The sequence below is a fragment of the Ostrinia nubilalis genome, chromosome 9 (genome assembly GCF_963855985.1).
Source record: "Ostrinia nubilalis chromosome 9, ilOstNubi1.1, whole genome shotgun sequence".
Classification (NCBI taxonomy): domain Eukaryota; kingdom Metazoa; phylum Arthropoda; class Insecta; order Lepidoptera; family Crambidae; genus Ostrinia; species Ostrinia nubilalis.
In genome coordinates this window covers 3,262,568-3,288,018 of record NC_087096.1, presented here as the reverse complement: position 1 = coordinate 3,288,018, position 25,451 = coordinate 3,262,568, and the positions used below count along the sequence as shown (strand labels likewise).

General features: G+C 37.8%; 1 protein-coding gene across 1 annotated transcript in view; it reads right to left on the bottom strand.

Moving 5' to 3' along the window:
- The window catches only part of LOC135074407 (uncharacterized), a 68,278-nt gene that overhangs the window by 24,399 nt on the left and 18,428 nt on the right, over positions 1 to 25,451 (bottom strand). Inside the window, exons 3-9 of the mRNA XM_063968689.1 lie at positions 15,000 to 15,023; positions 13,946 to 14,231; positions 5,975 to 6,042; positions 5,159 to 5,365; positions 4,033 to 4,163; positions 2,950 to 3,085; positions 1,215 to 1,333 (exon numbers count right to left, since the gene is read on the bottom strand). Of these exons, the coding sequence (XP_063824759.1) occupies positions 1,215 to 1,333; positions 2,950 to 3,085; positions 4,033 to 4,163; positions 5,159 to 5,365; positions 5,975 to 6,042; positions 13,946 to 14,231; positions 15,000 to 15,023 (971 nt within the window). The remainder of the gene's footprint in view (positions 1 to 1,214; positions 1,334 to 2,949; positions 3,086 to 4,032; positions 4,164 to 5,158; positions 5,366 to 5,974; positions 6,043 to 13,945; positions 14,232 to 14,999; positions 15,024 to 25,451) is intronic.

The following is a 25,451-nucleotide window of genomic DNA, read 5'->3' as shown; positions in this document are numbered from 1 at the left end:
ACTATTTCGTCTACACTTTTAGAAGATTTGTACCTAGGTATTATAAAGTTTATGGTGTTACTATTTTTCCAGTTTCAATAAGCAATTATAAATTGCTGAATCTAATTAAAATTGTATTTTTAAAATATTTAAGTATTAACAAAAACGGTATCTGACATTAACACTGTATGAAGAATGAGCATGAATCAAGCGATTTGGCGTATTTATGTGCACTAAAACTAAATAAATCTCAGAAAAATAGCAATAAAATAATTGCAACAGATTACACAAGTCAAAAAGTTCAAACAGTATGACTATGACTTAACTGCGGATTTCCTTCCATGTAACTCGATTATTTATAGACGTCTGTCCTTCATAATGTTTCTATTGATAACAAACACATTGATGGTTTTTGCTGAAGCATTAGGAGATGTGGCCAATTGAACCTATATCAATGTCATCCATTGTGTCTTTGAATGTCATGTTCGGTACGAATTCTATTTACGTAACAAAACGCCAGTGATATGGAACCGATTTATACTCCATCTTAGGAGAAACAACGTTAACAAGCACAGTGGCGTCTACCCAAACTGTGTCGGTTTTAAAGTTAACAAATATATCGGGCAGGAAAAAAGATATCATTTAAAAACGTGACTTCACATGACGCCGCGTATAGTTTTAAAGTGTCTAGTGACGTCACTAGATTTCGAGTAACTATCTCTTAGATATTATCTGAGAATTTTGAACAAGAAAAGCATTGGATGGTTTGAAAATATTAAGGCTAGAGAAAAGCTTATTAACATTCCATTGTAATCACACAAATCAAGTAGTAGTGGGCGAGACACAGCTCGTAGAGCTGATGGCCATTGGGGTAGATAAGTTCTCGAGTTGCGACCACGGGCCGGAAGACGTAGTTTGGACTTTGGGCAGACCCTCACTAGTTGGACCGACGATCTGGTGAAGATCGCGGGTTGTGCCTGGATGCGGACGGCGCAGCACCGATCACTATGGAGATCTCTAAGGATCTCCAAAAACCAGAATAGAGGGTCCTGTCCACACTAATGTGGGCAGGTCCCTCTATAGGTGGACCGACGATCTGGTGAAGGTCACAGGAAGTGCCTGGATGCGGGCGGCGCAGAACGCCATTGTGGAGTTCCTTGGAGGAGGCCTTTATCCAGTGTGGACGTCATTTGGCTGAAACGGTTGCATCACACAGCGGTATATTATGTACTCACAAGTGAGCGCGGTAGGGGCAAGGCAGGTCGGGCAGCGGCGGCGGGTGGTGCGGCGGCGCCATGCCCCAAGAGCATACTTGCCACACCAGCGTGCCCAGCGACCACACGTCACTGCTTGTCTGTAATTAAAACATCATCATCATCAAGTCATTAAGGGCTATATTTCACCGGGCTACCAACAAAATGTAGCTAAATACAGCTTTGCGCAACCAAACGGACACCAGGTGAGTAACTCTCTATAGAGCTGTATACATTTTGTTGGTAGCGGCGATTGGTTGCGCCGCCATGGTGTCCCGGTGAAATATAGCCCTAAGTGTCCACTGTAGAGCAAGAGCCTTTGCGATTTGCCAAAGACAAATGGAGGATTTGATTACATCTGGCCACACGGCTTGGGGAAGCCTGATGTTCGCATATTTTTTCCATAATCCTCTTAAAACATCCACGAGAAGAGTGATGATAGTCCTATTCTGCTCTGCCGAAGCCACACGGCCATAAATATTTTTTTATTTTAACTCTAGACCAAGTTCGGAAAGTTTTCAAGAATAAGCTACAGCTACACTCCTATGCATTGTATAACCGGGCTTGACATCCTACTCACACTACTCTTTAGTGAGCAGGATGTTGAGCCTACCTCGCGAGCCCATGCACCCGGTGTGGTCGCACCTTTAGACAATAACGAGAACGCTGTTAGCGCACACGTGCGCTACTGCCCTCCAGACATTTCATATTGAGAACTAGCGGCCGTCTGCGACTTCGTACTCGTGGACCCCGTTGTACCCCCTTAGGGGTGGAGTTTTGAAAAAAAAAAAAATTTCATTTGCCCCCTAATAACTATACCCAACACCCACAACTTACAAAATACTATATCAGAAAAACTGTCTAAATACACAGACTTAAAAGATGAAATCAGGCGGATGTGGCGTCTTAATCAGGTTAACATTGTCCCCATCGTACTTTCAACAACAGGCGTTATACCAAAACAGCTACACCAGTCATTAAATACCCTCAACCTGCCATCACTTACTTACATATCACTCCAGAAAGCAGCTATTCTTAACACGTGTAGGATTGTAAGAAAATTTTTACAAGTCCAGGAAGATCACAGCCAGCCGACATCAGCACAACCGCAAGAACAAAACGCAACCTTTTTATCGGGATCGCACTTGGCTTAGGCCCGTGCTTTCTTTTGATACCAGCCTAGAGCTGAGACACTAAAGTGTAAACCGAGAATAATAATAATAAATACTCTTTATTGTACACCACATAAAAAGAAACAGAAAGAAAAGGAACACATAAGGTACAATTAGGCGGTCTTATCGCTATGAAGCGATCTCTTCCAGACAACCTATAGAGAGGACAGTTACTTAAAACAAATGAAGGGGAAGGCGGTGTCGACACTAATCCCAACTAATATTATAAATGCGAAAGTAACTCTGTCTGTCTGTCTGTCTGTCTGTCTGTCTGTTACGCTTTCCCGCTTAAACCTCGCAACCGATTTTGATGAAATTTGGCATAGAGATAGTTTGAGTCCCGGGAAAGAACATAGGATAGTTTTTATCCCGGTTTTTGAAACAGGGACGCGCGCGATAAAGTTTTTCTGTGACAGACAAAATTCCACGCGGGCGAAGCCGCGGGCGGAAAGCTAGTAAAATAAATAATAATAAACAATAGTGTAAAATAACTAAGGTTTAAATCTGAAATCTTCCAACTAGCTATAGCGTCCGAGCTATCTTACCGTGTGCACAAAAGCCGGGCGGCTGGCTTCAGGCGGCTGCAGGTCGGGCGGCGGCGGCGCGGGCGCGTAGCGGCCCAGCACGGCGCGCGCGGCCTCGCCCTCGCCGCGCACTAGCACAGACCCGCTCCAGATGGTGCTGCGGATCATAGTACACACACAAAAATAAATGTAGATGGATGTGATGTATTTATGATGATTGAAACTAGATTTCTTCGATACTCAGCGTTTCTAACATGAAATAACATATTACAAAATAAGATATTTCATGATCGCGGTAAGATGTCGCCGCCGCGCCGCGCTGTGACTTACTGGATGGCTTGTATTTTATTTGCACCTACCTACTTTATAAAAATAAAAAAATCACTTTTAATAGAACTGCTACGCTAAATCGTTTTTGTATTGTTTATTATTATTAAGACAAATTAATGTTTCTCTGTAAGTGATTGCATTGTAATCTTTTTGAGAAATAAATATCTTTAACCATATGTATGGTAGTCAAGTGCGGTAGGCGCCGGGCGCGATCGCAACCGTTAACTGTCAGATTCAACCGTAGTGATGTGCGCGCTCGCTAGTGATGTCGTAATCGATTCCAGGACAATAAATAACCACCTGGATGACGAATGCCCAAAAGGACAAGTATTGGGACTCTCCGAACAAGGCGTTCAAGATAGAACTAAATGGCGGCGCATGATTGGGAAAGTCAACCCCGCGCAAGGCGAGATTTAAAATATCAGACAAGCACAGCGCACCTGACGTTTTTATACTTGATCAAACGTTGATACTACTGTCTCAAATGAAACTTTTTCTACCAATAATAAATTCTCAAATAAGTTGACATCCCAATAATACAAAATGACTGATTGCTTCGGTGTCTTGGGAAAAGTTGTTGCAGAGCGTTGTCTGATAATGATCTGATAGTGTATTAGGCTAATACTGATTTCCCAGTTTTCCATCCCTCGATTGCAGCTGATGAAACACAACAGATGCGGGACCCCGGAGGTCGTCTATCTTAGAACTCGCAACCAATTTAACCAAGTCTTTAGAGAAGTACAAAGTATAATATTTATTTCAAACCATACATACCCGTATAGGTGTCCTCTGGAGTGGAGATGCGCGAGCGCAGAGGCCACGTCGCACATGAGCCGGAGCGGGACGCCGCCCTCGTTCAGCGACGCCATCTTGTGCCGGTTCACTATCAGATACTGTTGCAGATCCTGGGGACAGAGAAATAGTCAATCATTAGTAGGTGAATGCTATTTTCGAACAAATTAACACTCTATGGCAAGATTTGGATCTTAGATTTACATATAAGTTGAGGACTTTACTGGAAGGTGTTGTGTAGTATGCAATGGAACGGAACAAATAAGGCCCGGTTTTTGATTCGTAGTTCGTGACATATGTCAAATGACAAGTGAGCGTGTGGAGAGTTGTATCCGCCTCTACAACCGATGTGAACAACGCCTCAACGTGACCACGACCGCTCTGCCAAGAGCGTAACGAATAAGAAGAAGTTAAATTATTAGGAAAAAATGTTTTTCGAACAATTCAAATTCAAATTCAAATTCGTTTATTTCTTTAACTTAGCCTAGTTCAGTTACAAGTTGTTGGAGCTTCCTGTTAAGCAACAGATGTTACTTGTGCTAGGAAGCACCGCTCTTCCATAACAATATTACAGTAGGTAGGCAAATTTGGTTAGCTTCACTTAGTACATTTTTTAACTTTTAGTTTACATTTTGTTAATATTTAACCATTAGTAGCAAAATTTAACAATTAGTTATTTTAACCATGAATAAAAAAACTGGGCCTAAGGCAATGTTTTGTAAGTCCCAGGGCTGCAAAAACAGTGAAAATCCCCCTTACTTTTCATTGATAACGAATCATTTCTTTCCTACATTCATAAGTAGATAAGAGCTTTCACAAACAAGTCATATCGATATGACACATAGCTCAACGTCAAATATCTGCTATCAGAGGTCAAAGGCGACAATTTACGTAGTATGATGTTTACGATTTGCTTAGTATTTGTCTGAGTCATGAGGTTATTTATTATCCTGCTATAAATATTCTGATTTCAGATCGATCGACTTGTTTCAAAGAAGATTGCATTTCGATCGCGGTACACTCTCGCTACTCTGGAATCGTTCTGGTTGAGTATTGTGACCGTGACTGTACTGGTTTGTCCTTTTACAAGGGATTAAGGTGTACTTACCATAGAACAGAACTCGAATATCAGTATCCAGGGGTCCTCCTGCAAGCACTTGTCGACGAACGCGAGTATGTTCTCGTGGCTTACGTCGCGGTACACTCGCGCCTCTTCCAGGAACCGCGCCTTGTCCTCTAAGGACGCGTTCTGGTTGAGTATTTTGACCGCGACTGTACTCGTCGAACCATTGTCTTCTATCTCGCCTTCTACTACCTGATGGATATAAAATAAACGCTCTTATTTATCTTACTTTCAAATCGTTAGTTATAAAAAAAAACATACACTCGAATTGAGATCCTCCTCCTTTTTTTGAAGTGGGTTAAAAATAAACATACCGATCTCTATAACTAGCTGACCCGGCGAACTTTGTTCCGCCTTAATGGCAATAAATAAGCAGACTTTTTTTTTAATTTCGAACGGGATAAAAAGTATCCTATGTCCTTCTTCTGGCTCTAAACTACCTCTCTGACAATTTTCAGCTAAATCGGTTCAGCCGTTCTTGAGTTATAAGTGAAGTAACTAACACGACTTTCTTTTATATATATAGATATTGGACTATCAAAATTACCCTTTGAAAAATTAATGTGACCTTTTTATTTATTCCAAAAATATACGATGTTTGTATTAAACTGGCGTTACTATAATAATGTCCTTGTTGGTGTGTAATAGTGTTTGAACTATAAATGACGCTGTTCTTATTCTAAGAAAATGTTGTTAGTTTGCAGTCAATGAGTCAATTAAGAACAAAATATCTACATACTACCACTAGTGCGCTGTTTAACCTATATTGAAATCGTCAAATGAACTGAAAATATATCTTACCCTGCCAAACCATCCTCGCCCTATTTCCCTTAGGTACTGCAATCGGTTTCTAGAGAAATCTTCTCCACCTGTAAAACATACAAAAATGAATATTCGTAAGTACATATAAGCATAATAACATGTGACGGCCTAGACAGCCAATATTGACTAATTGGGGACCGAACATCGGGTCAGACGAAACGAGTTTCGATTAGTTGAGCAACTGATTTGTTGTATCTAAAAGGAATACTACAAACTAAACTACCTAGCTTTAACGTGTATTTACATGGTTATTTTATGTAAGGACATAACATTTTAATTTTTATCCCTCCATACTTAACTTATTTACAGCTCTTATTATAAGCTTAATTTGCTTCAACTATTTTATAACAGGGGTTTTAAGTGCAAAATGCAAACCTAATCCTAACAAAATTATATGATCAAACGAACTTACCAAGTGAAGTTCGATCTGAATTATCCTGTTTTCGCCGAAGAGATTTATTTTACCGTGTAGTACCCCTGTACGACAAGCCAATCCGCACACAATATTCAGCGTAGTAGTAGTAAAAAACAAAAGAGCGGGCAACCCCACCCCTACCACGCTGTGGGCTCGGTGTCCGAGCGGTCTCATTATATTTAGAGAAGAGATGACATTGACGTTTACCTCCAGGGAAGAAGATATAGAAATCTTCGGGTTGGGAGGGACCTTAAATCTCTTCGGCGAAAACAGGATAATTCAGATCGAACTTCACTTGGTAAGTTCGTTTGATCATATAATTATCCTGTTTTCGCCTCCGAGATTTATTTTACCGTGTAGATGTTTAGAGCATGGATCAATGTCCATGTTAAATAGTTAAGAGAGTAAATGTCAATGTACTAAATACATAATAAAGCAATATTTTTGTATTATAATCGTATTGCATCACTTATTCATAACAATAACAAGTATCAGGGTCTCAACAAGATTTTGTTCATTATAGAGTATTATTATATACATTTATTTGTACTTCTATTAACTGTTAAGTACGACTACTGATTGTAAAAAGTTGCCAAGACAGTTGACAGAGCATCCTGTCTATCCAGCACACTGGCTAATTGTGTCAACGTTGACAGCGGCGCAAACCGCAGGCAATACTGCCGCGTGTCGCGTGCTGTGTGGGCCGAACACCCTCGTGTCGACACTCCTTTCCTATATGTATTTATCCAGTTTCATCTCAGAACTGAGCTTGACGACGGTAGTGGTTAACACCGAATCGATCATAGTGACTGCAAGGCTAACAGCTGATTGTTGTAAAATATAAGCTCACTTGCATTTTAATTAAATAAATAAATAATGTGGTTAATTAAAACTTATTAATTTATTTGGATACAGTTTGACCAGTATTCCAAAACAGTATTAATTTGGATTCCAAGTAACACTGTTGCGAGGAAAAAGTTTGGTTTCTATTTAATAGCACCTTTTAATAGCAATCTTTTGATTCTTGAAACCTGACCTATAAATTATAATATTTATTTAAATAATTATATAAGGTGTTATTTTTTATACTGATCATACTTTACCAACGCATCTAATAAAATCATACAAATACAACCCAAGTGTTTTTAAAAAAAAATTCAGGCTAGTTTTTGTTTTTACTTTTCCTAACAAAAAAAAGATATTATTTTTACAACCATCCTGTCTTCACTCACTGCCTCTCTCTCTTTCTTTACTCATTTCATTCATACGAGTACGAACAATGGCCGCGCGCATTCATTCAACGTTCACACACATAAAGGTTAGATTACACTAAACCTACGTTACCAAAAATTATCACTCGTGAGTATGTACGATGTTACGTCATGTTAATAGGTACTACGCGCTGGGAGAAACAAAATCTAGCTACATAAGTAGGTAAATAAGTGTATTTTCATTAGTGTAATAGCGGGGGACTTTTCCAACGAACCGAGGCGAATCATCCGCGTTAAACTAGAAATTTAAAAAAGGATAGAAATTGGAATTCAATATCTACGGTTTCGTAATGCCTACGCAATTTATTTAGAGACGTAATAAAAAATTGATAGGTACATACCTATTACTACTTCGCTTCGCTTCAGTGGAAATGCACCCTAATATTGAATATGAATAGGTGTTGTAAATAAAACTCACTGATCAATTTTCCTGGTTTTAATTCCTAAATTATGATTTGCCATCACACTTTAGATTCATTGATTTTACTTATTCACACATTTACCTACCTATTTTGAATGTTGTTATTTAAAGTTCCTAGGTTATTATTACACTAATCACAATACATTTTGAACGTCAAGCCTTTGTTGAATGTTCACGTAAACACTGTCTTGCACTGTCTAATCTAGCCACGATCGAATTGAGGTAATGCTTTCGGGCTGCACACTTGCTTGCTGTTCACTAGACACCACGTCGGATGTTGTATTCACAATTCGCGCACTAACTTTTTTACGGAAAAAGTCCCTTTCGCGTAAACAAGCACTCATCTGTCCAAATCACACTGTAGGTATGTACCTAGGTAGACTTCCGCAATAACCATCGATAGAACTAGGTCGCGGTCGTGGCCCTCTGGCAACAACTCCTTGATAAGGCATTCCGTATTTTTACGCAAAAGCCGCCGTCTGCGGCGCTCGCATCTGGGTACCGCCAGCACTGTGCCGGTGATTGAAATTGAAATCCAGAACTTCGTCCTCGAAGCGCACGGAATCTCGTCAAGTCAGGATACGGCTGCGCTCCCTGAAGCGCTGCGCGGCTCCAAACAAGCAAGGTATGAAGGTTTTCGACTCGTCAATGTTTCTCGTCGGCCAGTTAGTGTGCCCGAAACATAATTTCACCTGCGTTTTGTTATTGATCAAGCGCGGCATTGTAATAAATCACACATACACTGCAATACGTTTGGGCGCATTGGACGGACTGGGACGATTATTTATGTTGTTGCGCTCCCGCATGCCGATCGGCGGCTCGGCGCGGGCTGTGGGCGCGGAGCGACTGGCAGCGAGCGATATCAATATGGCCGACTCACGCGGCGCGGCACGTGGCAGTGGTCGTTGCCCTCGGCCGGCTACTACGATAGTGCGTACAAACGAATACTCACCGCGCTCAAAGGATGATTTATTTTTTATTTTTTTCGAAACATTCTTTGTCGTTTTACTCGAAAACTAGCCTGAATTTTTTTTTAAAAACACTTGGGTTGTATTTGTATGATTTTATTAGATACGTTGGTAAAGTATGATCAGTACAAAAAATAACACCTTATATATTTCAATAAATTATATGATTTCACTAACGATATTGCTAAGCGGTGGTTATTTAATGTTATTATAGGATGCACCCGACTTTAGAATATGCTAAGAAAATAGAGTAAGGTAGGTACAATGATGTAATTGAGCATTGTAAAAATATTTATTTGTCAGTCATTTGGTGTAGTGGTTTCGAAACGGACTACTATGCCGAGAGGTCCCGGGTTCGATCCCCGGCCGGGCAGAAATTGAATTGATACATTTTAATTTCTGTGATGGGTCTAGGTGTTACTATGTATAATATGTACTTATGTATATAAAAACGGTATTTAAGTATGTTTATATCCGTTGTCTAGGACCCATAGCTTTGCTCAGTTTGGGACTAGGAGCGTAGTGTAAAATGTCGAAGGAAGGATATTTATTTATTATTTGCGGAGTGTATAGCGGAGTCTGGTACGTTTTGTTTGATCCACGACTGCCAAATACAAAACTCACTGCCAAGGAAAGGTAAGCTTAAATGGGCAATATGGTACTACTGATGTACCTGTTGCCCCAGCATTCTATTTTTTTTTTTTTTTTTTTTAGTGAAAAAACGTATTAACGTCTAAAAAAAATGTTCGCCATTCTAAGGCGAATTAATTGGAATTAATTCATGTTAATCGTGTAGAAATCTCTACGCCAGACGATAAAATATGAATTATGACTAAATATCAAACAAAGTTCAAGAAACAAAAAATAAGTTTATGTCATGTACTGAAACCAAAGCGTCTAACATTTTCTGAGACAATATTAAACCAAGCTCCTACTCCGTGTCTTTATTCAGACACCTTGATTCAGTCAGCTTCAGTATTATGACTGTGATGATTGAATTTTTATAATCATGCTAAGAAAAAATAACAAAATACTAATTCTCAATTTATACTTCATAGAAAAGGAAGAAAGACTCAATCATTATTATGAGTTTGTGGCAGCGTTATCGATTCGTAAAATAATATCGCATTATTTTTTGGTATTATTAAAAAATGTCCTTAATCTAAACTAAAGGTTACAAGTAGTGGTAGTACTGGTAGGTACCTACATAATACATAGTTTATTTTATGTGGTTGATTCGTTCTTTGACTGACCAAAGTCCACTAGTCCGGTTGTTATTACAAGCGGCCCGATTTCTTTTTTGATACGTCAATAATTTTCTATTACATTGATTACAATGTAATTATTATTGTGTTATATTTATAAAGGCATAGTTATTATCGCTTTAACGCATAATAAGATACTTTGCTTGTCTAAAAGATTTAGCAAGATAAGAAATTCAATGTATTTCATATCTCTTCTTATGAGAATTCTAACGTTATACATAAATAATTTATACGAACCAATTGTAAAACAGTACATGGAGTTAAAACTGACCTTTTTTTTTTTTTTTAGTAAATAAATAATAATAATGATTATGAAGCCTTACTTTGTAAGACTATCAATAGTATTATTAGCATTAATCATACATTGATTAGTAGGTACAAACCTACTTAATAATGTTTTTCCAATACAAGAAAAAATGACGTCATCTTATGTACCGATACCGATACAGTTTAAGGAAGCTCTTAGATTTTATCTATTATTTATAGATACAAGCTGGTGAGACGTCATGAATAAAAAAAATTAACTTTGTAAAAATATCAGGGCTAAAGAAAGGCCGCAAAGAGACAAACAAAGATGTTGCCTGTTTGTTCAGATACAAAACAAACATCCGTTAAAATAAGACCATAATTCTATTTGCTTTTCAGTGGCTATCGTGTTTATGTAATAAACATTTATATTAATAAGTTTCTTTAAACCATAAATGAATCTTTTGTTAAAAGTTTAATTGCGGTTAAAATATCATCCCTTTTGAAGTGCTTAAACCACATAAACTTTGTTTAGCATCTTATATAAACGCTATCTAAGTCCACCATCTAGGAAAATATTTTTTTTTTTTTTTTTAACAAGTGGGTAATCTGAGAATGTACTCGTGTCGACGGATGCGATTAAGAATATTCTTAGTATCAACGTCTCTGCGCCGACGTGTATAATTATTTGTTATGTATAATTAATTATGTTTACTCGCATGGTTATGATGAGAAAAAAATCATCTGGGTTCGAATCGGGAATCGAATAGGTATCTCGGTACAATAAATTCTGTAACCGGATATTAGGTACATTGCATTTAAAATAAAAATATTTTAAGCGGCCAGCACATACCTGTACATAGATGGCGCGTCGTCTAGGGACGCGGGTTACCTTGGTGTTCTGGTCGGTCTTTAATGGCGCTTCCCGCGTTGCGCTGGCAGCGCTGGGCATGCGGCGGCGGCGGCGCGGCGCTGCGGCGTAAATAACGGCGCCTGCGCTTGTGGAAGGCGGCGTGGTTGCGCCGCGGGCGGGTGATAGGTCTTAGCCCATCATACCATACAGCAGGGCGTAGCTTGTCGGTACGGCCTCTGTATAAAGCCTCGATTCACACAGTTATGCGAACGGCTAAAGCTTAAATTATATATTCAGTGCAGCAGCCTGGATTATTTGTCATATCAGATAAATACCTCTTTTCCCGTTTTAGAGGATTATAATGAGTTATAGTTGTCGACCGTCGATGTAATTGGTCGACCGACCGGAAAATGTAGAAAGATCTTTGTAAGTTTCCAACAAAAAAATGTGAGACTGATAAGTACTCACAATCACAATGTCAGTTAATATGAGTCGTTGCATAGAAAAAACGACATATTGTCATACTTCATAAATATGTAAAGTAGGCCTTTATTTCCACTTCGACTCGGTTCGGTCAACAAACCGGCCTAAGGTTTATTTAGGATCTTTTATTCTGACCTTATAATAGCAAGTAATGAATCTACATAAATGCACTTTGAATTTTGATCTGATACTTATTTCTTTCTTACTAGCCTTTGTATTTAGACCAATATCGATTGGTCTAATGTATAAAAATACGAAACAACAAAATTATTCAGTTACCCTTTGTAGCATTGAACAATGTGTATGGCCACAGGGTCATCGGTCGTTATAAAAGCAGGCGGAGGCTCGACTGGGGCGAGTGCATCCGCGGCGCCGGGTCATCATGCTCCAAGACGGTTGATGGTTCATAAGGTGTAAGGCCAAGAAGGCAAGCTCTTAATGTGGGTAGTTTCGTACAAACGCAACATTTTTCTGTATGAGCTCATTATGTTCTGTTTTTACGGCTTTTAAAAATGGCCGAAAAGAAGATACTTAACTCGTAAAAGTGAATAATATTACAATACCTGGCTATCTCGGTAGTTAATATCTCGTTTTTACTCGCTAGAGCAAAAAACGGCTACTGGTTAAAGAATAACCGAACATAAAGTGGCTGCTGGTTAATATCTCTTAATAACGCTACTGGTTAAAAAATGACCCGCAAAAATGACCGAATATAAAGTGGTTGCTGGTTAATATCTCGTATTAACTCGCTAGAGCAGAAAATGGCTACTGGGTAACATCTCGCATTACCTCGGAGAAAAAAATGGCTACTGGGTAACATCTCGCATTACCTCGGAGCAAAAGAATGGCTACTGGGTAACATCTCGCATTACCTCGGAGCAAAAAATGGCTACTGGTTAACATCGCGCGTTAACTTGGAGCTAAAAATGGGTCAAAGTTACGCGTCGTGTCACAACGCTTATAATAAAAATGTACGAGCACTTGCACAAAATAGTTGTTACAACGAACCTTGTGTTGGGTCTAATTCTCGTCACTACACTGCACAACTTAAAATAATTACGTTTTTTGTCGGTAAAAAACGTCCTGGTGACGTCACTTAAGCATTTTTCTTATACTGCGTGCGGTCGTTGCGCGTGCGCACAAAGGAATGAGACCGCTCGGACACCGAGCCCACAGCGTGGTAGGGGTGGGGTTGCCCGCTCTTTTGTTTTTTACTACTACTACGCTGAATATTGTGTGCGGATTGGCTTGTCGTACAGGGGTACTACACGGTAAAATAAATCTCGGAGGCGAAAACAGGATAACTGGCAATCATCACACAAAACGATTTGAAAATCTATTAGGACGTGCGGCGCATATAGGTACTTAGTCAAAATTAGGCAGTAGGTCAGTGGCGTTTCTGCTCTTTCGCCCTTGAAATCACCAAAGGATTTGCTGCTTATTACTTGCCGTTGTTGTTTTGCCCTACCTGGACTGGAAATGTTGAACTACGTTGTTTATCATCAATCACTCACCAAACCAGTCCGCATAAGGCTCCAGAGGGTCCGCCACTCGTATCCCCGTCGGCAGCGGTTCGAACTCAACAACAGACTCTCGACTAATTCTGTTCCGCTCCTCGTTCTCGCTGACGATGTACGCGGTGGCGTTATTGGGGAATGCTTCGTTTCTTATTCATCAATCACTCACCGAACCAGTCCGCATAAGGCTCCAGAGGGTCCGCCACTCGTATCCCGGTCGGCAGCGGTTCGAACTCAACAACAGACTCTCGACTAATTCTGTTCCGCTCCTCGTTCTCACTGACGATATACGCGGTCTCGTTATTTGGGGAATGTTTCGTTTCCTATTAATCTATGACTTACCGAACCAGTCCGCATAAGGCTCCAGAGAGTCCGCCACTCGTATCCCGGTCGGCAGCGGTTCGAACTCAACAATAGACTCTCGACTAATTCTGTTCCGCTCCTCGTTCTCGCTGACGATGTACGCGGTGGCGTTGTTTGGGGAATGCTTCGTTTCTTATTCATTACTCACCGAACCAGTCCGCATAAGGCTCCAGAGGGTCCGCCACTCGTATCCCCGTCGGCAGCGGTTCGAACTCAACAACAGACTCTCGACTAATTCTGTTCCGCTCCTCGTTCTCGCTGGCGATGTACGCTGTCGCGTTGTTGTTCGCGATGTTCTGCATCTCCCGCAGCGAGATTGGGCCATTGTTGTTGTCCTCGCTGATGTTGTTGTTGACAGGCTCCGAGAAACCCGAGTCGGGCGGGTTGGAGCGCCGGACTTCATGGAGGTGGTGAGTGACAGTCCCCGTGAACAACTGTCGAGAGACAATACAACGTTAATGGTGGATTTTTCTAGAAGTTTGACTAGAATAGCGAGTTAATGGATTTTTCTAGTATATTCTTGAGCTAGGCCGCTAATTCGGGACAGCGGGTACAGACAGACGACACAATGACACTTAGGACATTTTTTAACCGATGCAGACATGGCGCCTGGCCGTCCCGAATTGGGCGACCTAATTGTGAATCGTGAATGATTAATTTGTGGCCGATTTTTCAATGTCGAGATAATATTCTCAAGAATGACAATTTGATATTTTTATTAAAAAATCTGTCAAATGTGAAAATCTTTCTACAGTTACTTTTAAAAGTTATCGGGAGTTTTCTGACAATCTTGAAAAATGAGCCTCGTTCTACTTGTGCTTAAATCATAAGTGATGATTAAAAGTAATAAAAACATGATGAGAGTATAAAATTATCAAATTAATATTGAAAATGTTAGAATAATAATCTAAAAATATACATGAAGTAATGAATATTAATGACCTCTACTTAATTATAAAAGTGACCAGTTTATTAAGGCTAAAATTAGACTTCACAAACAGAAATACATTAGTAGGTACAAACAAAACACGTAAGTTCCCAACACAACATACACAAAACCAAACCACAATGATAAGACCAATACACTATTAATATGAATGACCGTAATAAACCAATGAGGGAGTCTAATGATGGATGGATGAGACACAAATGAACGTGACAGACAACAAATCACACAACTACTGATTTGTATGACAAACTACCTGATTGTCCTCTCCTTGGTTTGGCTGGAGACAAGAAAAATATCGAATGAGAACATTGTTTAAAATGAAATTATTATTATGTTGTTAGTATTTACAAATTTTATGGAAAAGTTTTAGTAGGTAAGTAATTGTTATTATCATTAACATTAGCAAAAGCAGGATGAAATCATGTAATTTATGGAATTCGTATTATTGTATTGGTGGTAGGTCCACTGTTGCTGGTGCTTATAAAGATTTGATACTCCACTCAACAAAATACAATGTGTCCCTACATGTTCAAAGAGTGTTTTGTCTGTAAATCATTGGTTTAACTTATTGATAAAAATACAAGAGCTAGAAATGTCCTAGAGCTTAATTACACAAAAAGGTATGCTAGATAACAATAAAAACTGTGTAGAACAACCACAATTAGAGAGTAGCTTTGAAAAGGAAAGCACTGTCTGTGGCATCTGCTAACGAGAAAAATCGCCCTCCGGCTATTTGGTGGGTACCTATACAATGGCTGGAATAATAACGTACACAGAGTTTTTGTGTTTTCTTTGGGGTTGGGAATAAGTTTTCTTTTTTAAAGCTAAACGGTAGAATGAAACTACGATTTTCCTAACTTACCGTGATATTGTTGATTACTCTCATATTTGTTTTAAGTAACTGTCCTCTCCATAGGTTGTCTGGAAGAGATCGCTTCATAGCGATAAGACCGCCTAGTTGTACCTTGTGTGTTCCTTTTCTTTCTGTTCTATTCTTTGGTGTGCAATAAAGAGTATTTATTTTTATGAGTTTTATTAATCCTCGAAGATGATTTCTTCGGTACTGACGACTGACTCACGGGCCTAGGCCAAGTGAGCCGCGTTTGCTGGATTGGGGTATTGGGAGTTGTCGTCCTGCAAGAACTTCCTAACTATGCGACACGTGTTAAGGATAGCGGCTTTCTGCATTGTCATGTAAGTAAGAGTATTTATTATTATTATTATTGCTTTCGATAGATGTTGGAGTGTGCATCTTTTTTAATAAACGGATAATCTGATCAAACGAACATTATGTTTAAGTTTTCCTTGAGATTGTGGATAAATAAATTATAAGATAAGATGAAGTATAAAATTCCGGAAAATATGATGATGCTACTTTATAATAACAGGTAATTGGAAAATCACTTAAAATAGCAATACCATTGAATGATAAATACAGCATTGCATGCATGGTAATCGCACTAATAAGAACACGAGTGAATAAAATAATTTATTATTCATATCTGTGGAAGTTTACTGCTTGTTATACAACAATTACTAATTACATTGTTCGCGGGTATTGTTCTCATAACTATCTTAAATATCTCGGCAAATCCTATGAGAAAACAGATAGGACTTAAGTAATAAATAAGTGACGTGCACGTGTCGAAGTGAATCCAGAACCTATCTTTTAGATTAAATTCAGTGGGAGTTTTAAAAATAAAAGAACTATGTAGATGGTTTTTGGAATGATAAGCACGTAGCCCATCGAAGTCGGATAGGCAAGAAAGGTTGAAGAACTGATAGACGATGAGCTGATAACAGTTTGTTAAGGAAGCCAATGAATATAGGCAAATATGGGTTAGTAGATGAAATAGTACCTATAGTCCAATCAACGAGGCGTTTGTAACCCGAATAATTCGTCTGTCAATGAAACTTGGCACATGGTGAAAGTAGGTAATATAGATCATAGATATGCAAAAATCCAACAAAATTTTTTTTGGGAAGTTATGTTTTTTGACCTAAACATGAAAATCGTTAATAACTCTCTGTGTAAAAATTCTCAGCCTGAAATTCTTTCTGTATACGTACCTATGTACTACTTAGAATATGTATGTAAAAGAATCCAACACTTTTTCGATTTCAGAGATACCTGAAATTTAACTTTTAACATTTTGCACTATAACTTCTACTGAAAAATTGCTCTGCTGATTTTTATTTTTTAATACGCTTTTATATGTTCAAATACATAGCTTTTCATAGTAATCCAATAGATTTTCCTTTACTATGTTATAGTTCTTATTTTTACGTAATTACGTCGTGTGAATAATTGCTCCGTCCATTTTTATACATCTGTTGACCATTTGATAATATATTAAAACAGATTTATCAATAATCCAACAAATTTTCGAACGTTAAATATACCTTTAAGGATATACCGCATGCGGGCAATGTAGTTCGCGGGCTAAAGTCAGCGATACGCTCTTATTACTACTGCCGTAAGGTTGACATTTCAAGTAACAGAAGGTAGACGCGTATCCATAGCGAGTTTTTCACCATACGCCTTAATTTTAATTTATGTACAGTCACAGAATGAAAAGGTTCGTCAGTTTTCAAATTGATTCCTTCAACGAATCGCGAGCACATATTACCTTTTGAAACTATGTTACAGAATAATCTTGAGTTAGAGAAAAATTACCTTTAACTGTTCGTCGGTAAAGTTCAAAATTATTCAGATCAAAGTTGTTTGACGATTTATCTTGTCAAGAAGATTATTATGATTGATAAACTAAAACCTTCTTGTTGGTTCAACCTGCCATTATTATTTCTATTAAATAAAAAAATCTATTGTCAGTTGGTCAATGTCATCATTGCATTGCACTGATGGGATAGAAAAATATACAAGCAAAACCTTATTCGTTAGCAAACGTCATATTTATTTAAATGTTAGCAGCACTGTTTCTTGCACTGTTATGTTGGCAGGTTTGACTCTTACAGTACCTAGTGCAAGCGAAAACCGACACTAAGGTGACGAACCATTTCATTCCGCGACTGTACTAACATAGCGACTGTAGTACCTACCTAGATAATCGACATACCTACTTATTAAACAAGCTTATTTCACGTAATTATATACGTAAATTCTATTTACACTTATTTACCTGTCTTAAAAATAACACTGGGTTATTAAATTTTATCAAAATTACAAACTAAACATGCATTGTCAAAAGTTACATAAAAACATAAAGTTATTATTCCTTCCTTGCAAAAAACGGTTCTGTTTGACGTGACGGTGACGGCATCACGCATCTCTTTTTATTACACAAAGTTGCTGCTAGTGACATCTCGCTCGCTCAGTCATTTGTTGTTCTATTCTAAAGCCTGGTCCGTGAGCACGTAGAATTTTGTCCAATGACCCCTAGCTACCCATCCTTATCGCTCGCGCGTAATTATATTGCTATCGCGACTGTGCGACGGGCGCACGCAGTGAGTGTGCGAGCGCGACAGCAACAGAATTACGGGCGAGCGATATGGATGGGTAGCTTGGGGTCATAGGACAAAATTCTACGTGCTCACGGACCAGGCTTTAGCTAGGTAGGTGTAATAAAAAACCTAAACTTTATGCATGCATAAATACAATGAAATAAAAACTTATCTTAACAAAACACGCATAGGTATTCAAAAACCATTTTATGGCCGATATTCAATGAATTTAGTTTCGTATCGCTGAGTATTGCAATTTGAGGGTTCGATTGCCTGAAAAAATCGAACTGCCTATCGAACCCACGACCTTTTGCGCGGTAATTAGATTAGAAAAATATATTTTTTTCCCAAAAAAGCTCCTTATATCAAACGATATCCTTAAATAAATCCACGTACTATCGGGGACTCGGACGCCTTGACACCTTAAGGGCCTAAATTGTTTGCACACACACGCTCGATGATGCTACGCCCCCGTTCATTCATGTTTCGGGTCTAAGCAGCGTCGGCGCACCACTGTAGATGTTTGCCCTAGCAAACCAAGCTCTATGTAAAGCGTTTAGGATTGAGTATTGCTTATTACCCGCATCCGTAGCGCTCGTTTGGCAACGTCGCATTTTAGTCAATTTGAAACCCAATAAAGAATCGCTACAAAATATTATATGGGGCTTCGTGTAAAATTTGAACTAGCGATTGCCCTCTCGGGTCACAAAATTGGTATCGCACATTCCGAGGTAACTGTGCAATTTCCTGAGAAAAAAGTAGCCCCTTCTATAATTATTGTTGATATTAAGAGTAAATCTCATGATATTAGTTTAGCTAGTTAAGGCGAGAAATACAAAATCATACAGTTACTTTCGAATTTTACTTATTTAATAGGTACCTATTTAATTTATTCGGAACTTATAATTATAAACAATATGTTATTGAATTAATTAGTAAAGAGTGGAATATTTGTGGCTTAAAAACAATTATTGTAAGATCTGGCTACATAATAACTTTCTTAAATCCTTGAATGTAAATAAAAACCTATAATAGGTTTCTATTTATTTTTAATACATTAGCAACTTTTGTTTTCCGTTTTAAAGAAACACTTATCTACGTTATTACAATTTAATACAAATATTGCACTAGGTAGCAATGATCCAGGTAATTGGTTATGGTAAATATTATGATATTTATGTAGTTTTATTTCAAATTCAATTTTTTATTGCACATTAAGTGTTTTTCTTTACACAAGGTCTTAAATCAATAACAATTAAACTTCAAACTAAATAACACTTAAACAGTTAACAATGATCCAGGTAATTGGTTATGGTAAATATTATGATATTTATGTAGTTTTATTTCAAATTCAATTTTTTATTGCACATTAAGTGTCTTTCTTTACACAAGGTCTTAAATCAATAACAATTAAACTTCAAACTAAATAACACTTAAACAGTTAACAATGTATATGTTACGGTCAAAGTGATAAATGTGAAAATTATGAATAATCGCCGGTTATTATGAATAATTACCGCATGATTTGGTAAATGTGATTAATATGAGGTCATTTATGTGTGTATAAAACTAAATAGGCGGCTTAGGGGTGGCCCAAGGGCCACCCCCGCCGCACCTTAACCTATTTTTCACTTTAAATCAAAACATTATGTTATAGGCATCATGGAAAAGTAATATTATGCAAGAAACATTCCAAACTCATTATGCCAAATTATATTAATATATGATATCAAAACGTTCAAAAGTTTGGCTGTAAACGAACACGTACACAAGATGTTGTTCTCTTTTATGAAATTTGTTAGTGCTAAGGTTTAATTATTAAATAATCACTGTTAACTGTGATTAATTTATCACTTTCACCGCGACTGTCGGGAATTATTCATAATAACCGGTTATTATTAATAATTTTCAATTTATCACATTAACCGTAACATATAGATAACTTTGTAAGTAAATATAAGAATTAAGAATTATTTTGAGAGGCATGGTTCAGTAATCGCGCGGAGGTCAATAAAAAGGCAATCAAACAGTCCAATTACTAGCACGGGTCAACACAAAACAAAATCAATCGGTTATTGATCACAAAACTTCTCAAAAAAACAAAGGAGAGAATATGTCGACAGTTCGCCAAAGCAAAAAGCAGACAGACCTCGTATAAAAACACAATATTAAAAAAATACATATCTATTTGTTTGTAACCAAATTCTATTATTAAAATTCTAAGGCTGAGTTGCACCATCTTACTTTAACTTTGACAAACGTCAAAAATCTGTCAAACTCCATACAAAAAGCACCGGTTACCGTTATAGTTACGGTCAAAGTTAGGTGGTGCAACTCAGCCTAAAACTAAGAAAGATTGAAGAAAAAGAAATATTTCGTTTTAAACCTTAACCGTATGACAATAAAGTGCACAATGGTATTTCGTATTGCAACCTAAGCCCTGATTGTCTCTTATTGGTCGCAGTAAAAATATAGTAAAATGCGTAGGCGGAGCGATGCGCTTACGCTAAAATTTCTACAAAGTGGTCAGGCGGAAGAGTCCCCGATAGTACCTAATTTAGTCTAGAATTCATTTTCTTAAAGTTATTTTTTCCAGAAATAAATGTTACTTAATACAAAATGGTTCTAATCACTTTTATTTAAAAAGAGGCTAAATGATTCAAGCGCCATAAACTGAAAATATTAGGTCCAGGAAAGAGGATTGAAGAGACACACAGGCGGTTATTTACTGTAAGGCTAATTGTATTAACAACCATCGCTATATTAAAATGATTCAAGCTAGTCAGTTCGTTTCTCGAGATTATTGACATGTATGTATTGGACCAAAGATTCAACTAGGTAGGTCCAATTTGGAGAAAGAGGTCAATCATCGAATCCACGTTGGCTCGGCTGGGCAGCGTTCGGGAAGCTACATAACATCTTTTCGTCCAAAATACCTCAATGCCTAAAGATGAAAGTCTTAGACTTGACTTACTTCAGTGTATGTTAACAGTGATGACATATGGCTCCAAAACGTGGCCATTTATTATAGACCTCACAAAGAAGATAAAAGTTTTACAGAATGGTGGCTAAAACAAAAATATTTTATAGTATTTTAAAATATTATGACGGAATAATATCAGGACAATCAAATAGGACACAAAATAGCTTTTTAAAGTATTAAATATTATTTGGTCCTAAAAGGTGATACAGTGCGCATTCCCAGGCATGCATAACTTTTAGGTGCCAAGCAACTGCGAAATTTTAGTTTATTTTTACTTCCTGCTCTACAAGTTAAACAAGTTAACGCAAACGTGGTCACCCCAAGCAAACTTGGTGGCGCACTGTGGCAGACGAGGCGAAAAAGATCGGCTCAAGACCGAACGCGATGGTAAGTCAAGTCTACAAGTTATAAAAAGGCTAACTTAATTGTAGTTCTATATTACTTATAGGGACCTGAATGGAGCTCTTAGAAGATTAACAATTTTTTTTTAAAGTTTTAGTCTTACTTCCGCTTGGATTGAGATATTGGCCAAACCGATCGTCCTATATTCTTCTTCTGTTAAAGCAGTGTCTAGTGCGCTTTTGGCGGTCAACTTGAGATCCACCTTTCCCTTCGAAGCACTCAAGAGTGAGCTTGAGCCGAGGACGAATGTCCAATTTGAGAACACTGTCGGGTAGGTCACTAACCGTTCCCATCCGCCAAAATAGTAGGAAACTGCGTATCTGACTACGCCTCCACAAGTAACGTCAACGCCTCAACGTGACCACGCGCTCTACATTATTGTAACGAAGAAGAAGAAAGGACATTCTGGTAAAATGCAAAAGTGTCGGCCTTATGGCCCTCTCTTCTGCAGTGGAAGCAGAATCTGTTACGTTTGATGCTAGCAATGTAAATAAAGGCTTTTAAAAGCGCTTCTAAACGTCCCAGTATTAACCCTACCACTGCTTCAGGACAATAAATGGGCCAGTGCTGAGAAGAAGCAGCGCAAGAAACTCAGTCACTATAGTCGTACATAAGCATTAATGCGAGCTAGGCAGTTTAAAGAATCTAAACAGTTTTATTTTTTATTATAATCATCAATTTTATAGTAGCCCTTTTTCATTAAGCTGTTTTTAATATGTACTTTAAATTTATGAATAGGCAATTCTACAACAGTTTATGGTAATTTATTAAAAAGTTTAATACCATTTTTCCATAAATGAATTACCAATCTTATTTGGTACTAGGCGGAGGACCCGTTACTCAGTACCGAATACATACGGTTTGCTACAGCTCTTAATTTTGAATATTAATTTGAAACCTCGGCTCAAGCCGTATCTTGAGGACGGGTTTGGGAGAAACGGTACATATCTGTTTTGTCCAAAACGGATGACTTCAGCGACACAGGGGGCACGTGCGGCCAAAATGCATTATCTTATCCGACAATTTACACAAAATATTGCCTATTATTATTTAGAACTCACTTGCACAGAATACTGTACAGAAGGCTGACTTAATGCCAGTCATCTATCTTAACGAACTAGCTTTCCTAATTTCGGTAAAAGAAAAAGGTTTTAAATTTCACCACTTACATTTTTAATAATTTATGTCTGATTCGGTGCGACAGATGGTTGTTAAATTAGTTCGAGAAAAAAAGTCTATCCATCCACCAAGTAACAAAAATTTCCGTTAAATATCAAAATATTTTAAGCGCATCGTATTAAAATAAGTTGCAGAATAAATGTTTTAAGTGACAATAATGTATGTATTTCACTACTACACACAACTATTAATTTGTGAATTATGATCATAATTAAAAGCAGTGCGTTAATTTCTTATGTTTTTCATAGAGATTTTTATAAAATTTTGTTCATAACATAATATTGCTGAGCTTCGTGGAATTGTTAAACGTAAAATTATTAGTTACCTACTCATGTTAGAAATTTTAAACATTGTGAAGAGCAGTCTTATCCTAGGACAAGTTTTTTAAAAACTTAAATGGATAAGGCTAATTTGTAATTACAATGTAACATGTGCTTCATAATAAAATATTTGTATTTGTATTTTGTATTTCAAGTGCAGGCTAAAATGTTTTAAGCGACATCAAGTATGAATTTCAAGTGCAGGCTGCATGTTTAAAGCGACACCAATAATAAATTTCAGATTCAGGCATAACGATTCAAATGCCTTTTGTTGCGTAGTTTTCAAGCAAAATCACTTATGTCAATTTCATAATCATTTTATGACGTCCTATTTTTCTACAATTTATGTCGTATCAGACAAACTAGATTCAGACTAGACCTAAAACTGATGTTTCAAGCGACAATAAAGTGTTCAGATCGCTACAAACCGAGCTCAAACAACGCAGAAAATTCTCGCAATTCCGAATATAACTCAATATCGCCCAAGATGTCGCTTAATGCAAATATAGCCTGTGAACCCTCGAATTGCACCACTCAGCGATACGCAACTAAACTAATTAAATATCGATCATATAATGGATTTTGTGCTGAGTGCGAGTGAGCACAAAATGCAAGCGGCCGCAGTGAGTGTGCGAGTGCGACAGCAATACAATTACTCGCGAGTGATAAGGATGGGTTTGTTACTTGAAATGTCAACCTTACGGCAGTAGTAATAAGAGCGTATCGCTCACTTTAGCCCGCGAACTACATTGCCCGCGTGCAGTGTATCCTTAAAAGTATAGTTAACGTTCGAAAATTTGTTGGATTATTGATAAATCTGTTTTAATATAGTATCAAATGGTCAGCAGATGTATAAAAATGGACGGAGCAATTATTCACACGACGTAATTACGTAAAAATAAGAACTATAACATAGTAAAGGAAAATCTATTGGATTACTGTGAAAAGCTATGTATTTGAACATATAAAAGCGTATTAAAAAATAAAAATCAGCAGAGCAATTTTTCAGTAGAAGTTATAGTGCAAAATGTTAAAAGTTAAATTTCAGGTATCTCTGAAATCGAAAAAGTGTTGGATTCTTTTACATACATATTCTAAGCAGTACATAGGTACGTATACAGAAAGAATTTCAGGCTGAGAATTTTTACACAGAGAGTTATTAACGATTTTCATGTTTAGGTCAAAAAACATAACTTCCCAAAAAAAATTTTGTTGGATTTTTGCATATCTATGATCTATATTACCTACTTTCACCATGTGCCAAGTTTCATTGACAGACGAATTATTCGGATGTCTCCATACAACGAATCTCCTCGTTGATTGGACTACTATGTGGTAACACTGCTCTTTTCGGACATTTACGGATTTTTATGGGATACAGTGCGTAACCGCTCTAAAGCTGTTACAATTATTAAAAATATCGCTCGCGCATACTCATGAGGATTGCGTGATATCATAATGATATGGACACGTTTAGCGATGTAGTCGTATTGTTAAATAAGTAAAGGTCAGGAGCGAAGCTACTGGTGCCCAGAGTTCGTTAAATATTTCGCTAAATAACTGGAACGAGTGATATTTTAAAGTCGGGCAATCCACTTCACCCTTTGGGAAATCACGTGAAGAAATTAATGTTTCATTTTGACTCAACTGTACCAACACGGACTCGGTGGCCATAATAAAAGGTATTTTTTATGATTTTGGACGAAAAATGCAGAAAGTATAGGTAGGTTTTCAAGGATTGGCGTTAAGAATAGCATTAGTCAAAGGTAATAAACAATATGACTGCAATTGGATCTTCCTGTAATTCTTCTGTGTCCTTCATCAGAACAGAAGCCTTTCAAATCCTCCTCCTTTCTCGACAAACGTAAACGCAAGACAAAAGACACTTTCGATAGCATTCCATTTGTAACCGAACACCGCGCGCCTCCCGTATCGGCTGTCGTCACACCGACACGCAACCCGTGCGAATGGGGACAGCCGGTCTCTCGCTACCACCAGCGTGCTAGCTGCAAGAACAGCTTGAATTGCCTGTCTGGCAGTTGCTTATGATTATCGATTTACGTTGCCTTCTATTACGGTCTTAAGACTTCCCTATTCTAATGATCAGCATAGCTGTAAAACATCACCACTAGATGACGTACTAAAGCGATTGTAGCTTTGGTTTAATGATTACACTTTAATAAGTTACAAGAATTGCGTTCACATTGGGCGAGGAGGTGTCACTTCGCATTCATAATGATTAGCGTAACCAAATAGAGATCTAAATCGTAGAATTTAGATAGTACAGTTGGCAGAAATTACATCCCCGGTAAAAATAACCATATCTTTAAGATACCTACGTACAGTCGGCAAACTGAAT